This window comes from Odontesthes bonariensis, chromosome 5 (assembly GCF_027942865.1).
Source record: "Odontesthes bonariensis isolate fOdoBon6 chromosome 5, fOdoBon6.hap1, whole genome shotgun sequence".
NCBI lineage: Eukaryota > Metazoa > Chordata > Actinopteri > Atheriniformes > Atherinopsidae > Odontesthes > Odontesthes bonariensis.
In genome coordinates this window covers 16,955,975-16,964,121 of record NC_134510.1, presented here as the reverse complement: position 1 = coordinate 16,964,121, position 8,147 = coordinate 16,955,975, and the positions used below count along the sequence as shown (strand labels likewise).

Genomic DNA, 8,147 nt, shown 5'->3' with positions numbered 1-8,147 from the left:
TCAAAGTGCAGGTAATCATGTTTAAATCTAAATGCCTTTCAACCCTTCACTACATTTCATTTATACACAATACAATAACGCACTCTAGTGGTAGTGGAATGCATCAGCAAAATGGAAGATCATGTTGACAGTTTGAAATATTTTTTTATTGAAAGTTCTCTTCAAAAATAAAACAAAGAAAACAAACAGAAAGACACATCTGAAACTACAGCAATATCCACTGGTTCTACAGACACACTCTCAAAATCACAACTTGAAAGACATGGGAGGCATGTGACCGAGCAAATAAAAAAATAGCATCATCAAAGTTATTTCTGTTGCATCTTCTTTTACACACCTGTACAAAACAAGATCTCATAAATATTACTTTTGTTCTCACTTTCTCTACTTTCTCTCTCCCTTCGATAATCCTTTTTCCACGAGAGGTTTGTATCAGCTTGATTTTGGTTAAAACCAGTTTTTCCGTCCATCTTTTCCTGCGTTTCCATTTGCCTCCTTTCATTCATGGAGCGAGGACATGCTCTCACAACCACTGAGAGCCAAAGTCAACGTAGTAGTAACAATTTGTTTTGTACTTTTTGTTATTATGTGATGCACTCGTGTTCTCAACAAATATTCAAATCTGTAAATCCTAAATCTTCTGGCTTGAAATGGTAAGTTACTTTTATCCAGGAGGCGCACCACTTCCACAGAAATTCAACACAAAACAACCTCTATCCCCAGTATTGAAGTGTTTAGCAGCTCAAACATTATTATTAGTTATTATCTCAAAAAATCATAGGAAAAAAAAGGCAACACACACACACAAAAAAATGTAATCTTGTCTTCCTTTCAGGAGAGTATACATAGGCTGAAATGAGTTTGTTACCAGAAATGCCCGTTACTCTAACAGAGATCATTGATGCTCACATTTTTAGTGGCTCCTGTTTGGTGACATAAAGCAGTTTGTTTGACTTAGAATACACATCTGAAATTGTAACAATTATATCTGCAGTATTGTGGGAAGCAGTCATCATAAGTTGGAGCATCTCAGTGTTGGCATTTAAGATTGAACATTGATTAACCCAGCCTGAGAAGAACGTAGGCTGGTGTAACTTAAGAAGTACATAGCAATATTCAACAGGAGGTTGGATCTCTGCTTAATTGTTACAGATCATTTTAACATTTGACCGCATAACAAATAAATCATCTTGTCTGGTTGAGGCAATTGTGTTAACGACCTACTGCGTGCTTCCATTCACTGATAAAAATCATCTGACAGACCAACATCACGATGACCAATAAAACATTTTAGTTTCAAAAAGGAAAAACTTAAAAAAAAAAAAGAAAAGAAAAAAGCAACACAAGGAAGATCTCTTCACATAGTTTTTTCGTCTTTGGTATAAAATATGCCATCTGTAGGCTGCGTTTGTTCAACAGTTAAGAAAGACTCAAGAAACTGTCAACAGTTTTACTAAAACTATTGCTTTTTGCACATTTAAAAATCCTAGCTTTTTTTTTTTTTTTTTGCCCTTTACTTTATGCAATTAGACAAGCAAAGCACGCAAAGTAAAAGCCTTTGGGGAAAAAAAAAATACTGCAACCAAAAACCAAAAGGCAGAAAGATATAAAATGTGGTGGAGAAACAGAGCTTTTACCCCACGATTAAACCAAACTGCATTTCCCAGGGAGCAGTGGATTGACCCTTTCCACAAGTCACATTAAAGATTTTTTTCATCTAATCAACCAACATCACCTGCACTTCACCACATAATGCAAAATCATCTTCATACAAATACAGCCTATGTGTTAAAATCCTGTACAGATAGCTTTGTAGATTTCATCTCTGAGGCCCTCAGAAAATCTCAAATCATTCAACCACTCTTTTTTTTCTCGAAAGAATATAATACTTTGGAAACTTTTTTCCCAAAGTTTGAGAAAATTAAGGCAATAAAGATTTACGAAAACATTGATATTCTAGAAAACTACTCAAATAACAAAAAGAAAATAATGTAGCTTCATATCAAAGGAAGACAGCCTGTTTTCGCTTAGACTTTGCTTCCTTCTTCTTCTTTTTTTTTTGATAAAAAAGTCAGAAAATCTACCTGCACATTCAAATGTAATTTTTTTCTGTACAGTTGGTTAAATTTGATTTCAGTCTTTGCGTTTTCTTTTTCCTTTGGAGGAAAAGTCCAGTCTCAAGGTGAAAAATAATTAAATCATAGTTGAGGACTCGGATTGATTTCATTGTCCTTTAGTTCAGGAAACAATGATCTGTTTTTTTTTTGTCTTTTTCTCGGTTCAACCAGGTATGAAGGATAATTGATTTTTTTTCTTCATTTTGTCTTTTATTCAGTGCCTGTGCACAGTGGAAGCATTCTCCCCTCGGTGTTGTCCGCATCATTTTTTTTTTTTTTTGTCCTGTCATTTCGATTCTGGCTGTGTCTCCAGTGCCATCGTGCAGTCCTTCTAAAGGCAATGCAGCAATGATTCCTACCAGTGTTGTTATCTGAAGGAGGCAGAAAAATCAGTGAAAAAAAATGGGAAACCGAAGAAACCCTGCAGCCTGTTCCTGTTTCAAAAGCAAAACAAACAGTATTTGCATTGTACAACCACTGCAATGTGAAAATAAAACAACCCGAGGGTTATCGAGGATGCAGAAAAACAAAAGAAATGAGGAAAAAAAGAAAAAAAAGTTGATGGGGGACTTGTACAAGCAAATTACATGATTCTGTGATAAAAACATCAGTGTGAAATAGAACACAATTCAGTCTTTTGCAGCTAATTGTGAACACAAATCAAATATTTGACATAAAAACACTTTTTATAACTTTGAATAAAATGACATTATGTGCAGTTAACATACACTAATCCAGAATGCAGAAGCAGTATGTGAAAAACTAAAGATAACCTTACTACTTAAATAGGAATTAAGAGAGTCAGTAGCAGCAAGGTGCTGCTAATCAGATGCACTTGATTAACCGATCATCATCAACACCTCTATCAAAGCAGAAGTTTTGACACTTTGCTGGTCTGGAGCATTCAGGTGCGTTAACATCAGCATTAGAGAAGCAATTATTGCTGCCCATCAATCTGCGAGGGGTGATAAGATCATTACCATACATTTTGGAGTTCATCATTCCACAGATAGAACGATTATTATCAAGAGGAACATTCAGTTGATAATCATCCCAGGAGTGGATGTCTCAGCGCGTTCACCACAAGGTCAGACGAGACAAAGTTGGTAGAAATTGCAAAATGCCCAAGAAATACATAACAGACTCTACAAGCCTCAGTTACCATGTTAAATCTTAAATGTTCATAATGGTACAAAAGACTGAACAAGTATGCTTGTTTGTTGTGGGGAGTAAGTAAAGAACATGGCGGCACAGCTTAGGTTTGAAAAGTTTCATCTGAACGAACCACAACACTTCTGGAACAATGTCCCTTGGACAGACACGACTATATGTTTGGTCATAACGGACAGCACCATCTTTGGGGAAAACCAAACACAGTGAATGAGCTCAAACACCTCATTCCAACTGTCGTACGGTCAAGTACGGTGGTGGACGAATGATTATTTGGGTTTGTTTTGCAGCCATGCTACCTGGGCACCTTACAGTGTTTGAGTTGATCATGACCTTGTCTAAATATCAAAGTATTCTAGAGTCAAAAGGGATGCAATTTATCCAACAGCTAAAGCTTGGTTGAAACTAAATCATGCAAAACAACAACGATTTTAAGCAAATCTACAACAAAATGGCTGAAAAAGATCAAAATCAAGGTGAAGCAATGGTTCCTTCAAAGTCCAGAGCTCAAGCTGCTTGAAATGCTGTGGGGACAATGCCCACGATTATCAATGAACTCAAGCAAAACTAAAGAAGAGTGGGCCGGAACTTCTTCACACTATTATGAGAGACCTTGAGCGTCATACAGAAAACACTTAATTCAACTGGTCGCTAAAGGATCCAAAAGCTATTGAATCAAGGGGTTCAATTAGTTTTTCAGACACTGCTTCTACATTTTGGCATAGTTTTGGTCAAATAAACAATTACACGATGTAGTGTCATGTGTCATGTTGTAGTTCAGCTTTCAAGACCTGGTAACAAATAGATGGCTTCAAGTCCTGATATTTAGAACCTTAAAAATGAAAGATGGTATAGTTTCTTGTTTTCATGAGCTCTATTCTCCCCCCAAAATTGGATGACGATACCCTCAAATTAAAGAGAATCTACACTTTAAGTTCATCTTCATTATAATTTCATCTTGAAAGAGTTCTAGTTAACAGCTAAAACTACAAAAATGGTGTCAGCGTTCAAATATATGTGGACCTAGACTGGACTGTAAAAAAGATGGTCTTTTTTATCCCACTCACTTAGTCTGCTGGTAAGAGTAGGCTGTGGCATGATCTCCTGTGCTCTCCACTGAGAGAGGCTGCTGGCCGCTGGCATCCTGTGAGGAGGGGGCAGTTGTCTGTGGAGATGGGTCTGTCACCACACCCTGACCACAAACACAGTCAAAGAACGAAGCTCATATATGAAATCTTACACTGGTAGGAACAAAAGGTTCAATTCAGACTTTGCAATCATGGCTTAGTAAGGTAAGGACACTTTGGCATAAGGCACTGAGATATAGTTTACAGAAGTCAAAAACTTAATTTGCCTTGATAACTGCATTGGGGAAGTGCATAATTATCCCCAATGTTAATTTTAGTAAGAACTTCGGAGAAAATTCTTCGTATAGTAAAGCACTATGGGATACTGGCATTTGGTTGTATTTTGTCCATCTTTTTCCATTCTGAACTAAAACAAAGTTCTCAAGCATCTATTGAATCCAACCCATTAAATCCATCTATACAGTAGACATCTGGCTGAAAACAACTTGCTTTGTTCTTACATCCACTGTGATGGCAGAGGCAGGCACTGCAGTGTACTGGGGAATGTAGGTTCCTTGCATAGGAGCAGCCGCTGCAGCAGACATGTACTGCAGAGACAGGAGGAGGGGCAAAGACAGTAATATAATATAGGCACGAGCAATATGTCCTTGAGAGTCTTTGGATTAAAGGTACTTTCTAGGAGAAGCATGCCGTCATCACTTTCTCTGCCAAGTTGCTTCTTAAGCATTAAGAATCAAGTGTGAAAAATCTAACTCAACATTACTATTCATCGACATGTGGGATCTTCAAATTATTCAAAAAAGAAAACACATGGGTTTTTGATAGCTCTTAATACTTCACATTGTTTGGCTGTGCTTCAAGGCCCTTAACATATTTCAGACTACAGACAGAAAGGAGCATTTTCTAAGTCTCCTATGTTGTCACATGCAACGGAAGTATTTGCTGGATAATAATCTTAAAATACAAGGAAAAAGACACGTTCTTGCAGCTGGAAGATGGTAAAGATGAGACTTACAGCGCCGGTAGGGCCCAGAGAGAGGTGGTTCATCTGCTGGGCGAGAGGAGCCATTACACTGGAGGGGTGAAGAGACAAACTAGGCTCTATGGCCGCGGCTGGGGTGATCACAGCACCCTGAAGCAGGAGCGGAAGAAACATAAACAGTTATATTCTTGCTAGTGTGTACATGTAAGTGTTGTTTTTTTTCCCAGTCCCCCCCCAGAAATATCCAAATCTATCATGGAAGGTAACGTATGAATATGGGAGAGAAGACTGAGGTGGAAGAAATGTGGGGATAAAAAGACAAAGCAGAGTAAGAGGCAATGACCTTTAGCTAACAGTTAAATCTCAAACTGAGCCTTCATGGACAAAGGGAGATTTGCAAGTAAAACTTAAGCTGACGTGGAGGGAAGAAAAAAAAAAAATCCAAACAGGACTGCGGCTTACATTTTGGGAGATGATATTCACTTTCTTGCTGAGATTTGAATGAAAAAACTGGCATCAGTTACATGTCTCTGTTAGAAACTAGAAACCGCAGCAAGGGGACGACTAATGTTGCATAAAGACGGGAAACAAACTGGAAACAGACCGCTTTTTTTCTCAGGGGTAACAAAACCTGCCTGCCAGCCAAAGCCAAGTTATGTCTTGTTAAGATAAGGGCTGCACAATATGTAGAAAATTTACTGTAACCATGATATCAACATGCATAATACCTCAAAGACAGTTTGACTTTAAACAATGTTCTACAACTAACTAGCATGCACTGGCACACAAATGGGATACAGCCCACATTAAACTAAGATCAGTGTTTGCTTATATATGTTGCAAGCCATATTGTCATCATAATATTCAACATATTGCACGTTTTCCTAATATTGTGCAGTCCTGTTTTAGATGGTGAAAATCTTTTTTTTTTTTTTGAAAACTTTAAGGGAAAAACAGTCAAGGTGTTTATGTTTTTTCGCAAGTACTTCAAATCGAATATTTAAACAACATTTATAAGAAAAAAAAAACAGCGTTCCTTCTACCCAGACAGTCATGTGTCGTCTAATTTGGGTGAAGAAACAGTGCCAGTCAACACAACTGAAATGTCTGATTTTTGGTGTTAAAGAGGGAAATCCTGTGATTTATTAGGGGATCAGGAGGTCCTGAAACACATCGAGGGTTTTGTTTCGGCAAATTAACACACGGGGAAAAACTTTTATTGCCAGTGGTTTCAAGAAAAGTCCCTCACTGTCCTCGAGTGGCCCCTCAGGAACTGTGACTTTTAAGGCCATACAATACATCTGTGGCAGTGCCTGAAGATGATGGATAAGAGTCTTACTCGAAGGGGACTCGAAGATCTAAATCCTTGCCAAGGGGCTTTGTCAAAGTGAATGAAATTAAGAGTTTTAAACTTCTAATAAATTTGGTTTTTCAAGGATGTTGTGTTCTTTCTTTTTTTTTTTTTTTAAACATCCAAGATTTATGTCTCAAAAAAATAGTTTGAACTTCCAGTCCTTGTTGAACGGGTTGACTACAAATTGTTTTCCTTTGTACATGGGAATGCATACAGTCCCCTGGCTCACCAGGCAGGCTTGACGGAACATGCTTGTGAATGGAGCAGTGAGGCTTTTACTGTAAATCTCTTCAATGTGAACGGCTTTGATGCAGTCTAACACCTTGATGCTTTTTGAGCTATACGTTTCCATTACAGCTTTGCAACAACCCCAACAGCCCTGTAAAGATGTATTGGCTGACTCTTTACAGTGTATGCTGACGTGCCTGCCAACATTGCTGCAGAGGTAAATAGGGGTTTAACTACACTTCCCATGAGCACAGACAGCATCAGTGGAAATGTGCCCAGTATTGCTCCAGAGAGCAACCAGCACCTCTACGAATGTTTGTCAAAGCAAGATGTTCCAAGAACGCGGCAGGTATTAAAGTTTGGCATTTTAGACACAAGCACAACACTGACGGCAGACATTTAACAGCTCTGTGTAGGTGGGGTTTTATAGGGAGGCAACACAAACCCCATAAACAAACACATCGTTATGAAAGTTGTAGCTGTCTGAGGTGTTCCTTTTGAATGCATTCACAGTTTGTTACAGCTAAGAATGTAGATATACATAGACAGTACAAAGACTGTCAGAGCTTTCAGCAATGGTGCATTGATCATCCCACTAACAGTTGCCTTTATAGGGACATCTGTTTGAAGAATACAGCAGACTGGCTGAGGAAAATGCTCTGCAAAGACAGGCGAATGACTATGTCTCCATGACCACATATATGCACAATAAGAAGAAACCACGAGCAGGTGCTTCAACAGATCTACCCACAAAACCCCTCAAAGCTTTGGCTCAGCCAGGTAAAATGGCCTGCCAGAATTAAGCTAAAACCCAAGCTGTTCATTCGTCTATGTAATGCAGTCTCCTTTCTTTTTCTTTCTTTGTTCAGTCTCACAGCAGGTTCCAATGCAGAGAGAAAGCAGCATAGAAAAAAGGAAACCATAATGACTAACGGCCTGCTCTGATTTATAGTCGTACAAGAGTTAAACTGGCTGTCTCTGCATGTGTCTGAATGCGGACACAATGCATTACTTGGAGTGTGATGAGTATCATTGGACCTTGTAAAGCATGTGTTGTCTTAAGGTTTTCTTGCATCAGATGTTTAACTTGGACAAATAAAAGAGACAGACAAGGCAGACAGACAGAAGAGGAGGAAAAGAAAAAAACAAAAAAAATCTGCTTAAACTTTGAATTGGCTTATTCACTTGTCTCTTTTTCACTCCTTTCT

General features: G+C 38.3%; 1 protein-coding gene across 3 annotated transcripts in view; it reads right to left on the bottom strand.

Moving 5' to 3' along the window:
* Positions 1-124: 124 nt before the first annotated feature.
* The window catches only part of LOC142379799 (RNA-binding motif, single-stranded-interacting protein 3-like), a 138,799-nt gene continuing 130,776 nt past the window's right edge, over positions 125-8,147 (bottom strand). For 2 of the 3 annotated variants that reach the window (XM_075465072.1, XM_075465075.1), the window contains 4 exons: positions 5,391-5,507; positions 4,876-4,962; positions 4,355-4,479; positions 125-2,488 (listed from right to left, as the gene is read on the bottom strand). In XM_075465072.1, coding sequence (XP_075321187.1) covers positions 2,485-2,488; positions 4,355-4,479; positions 4,876-4,962; positions 5,391-5,507 — 333 coding nt within the window. In that variant the 3' untranslated portion in view covers positions 125-2,484. Of the gene's footprint in view, positions 2,489-4,350; positions 4,480-4,875; positions 4,963-5,390; positions 5,508-8,147 lie in introns of those variants that run through there. The other variant, XM_075465074.1, reaches the window with a different exon arrangement.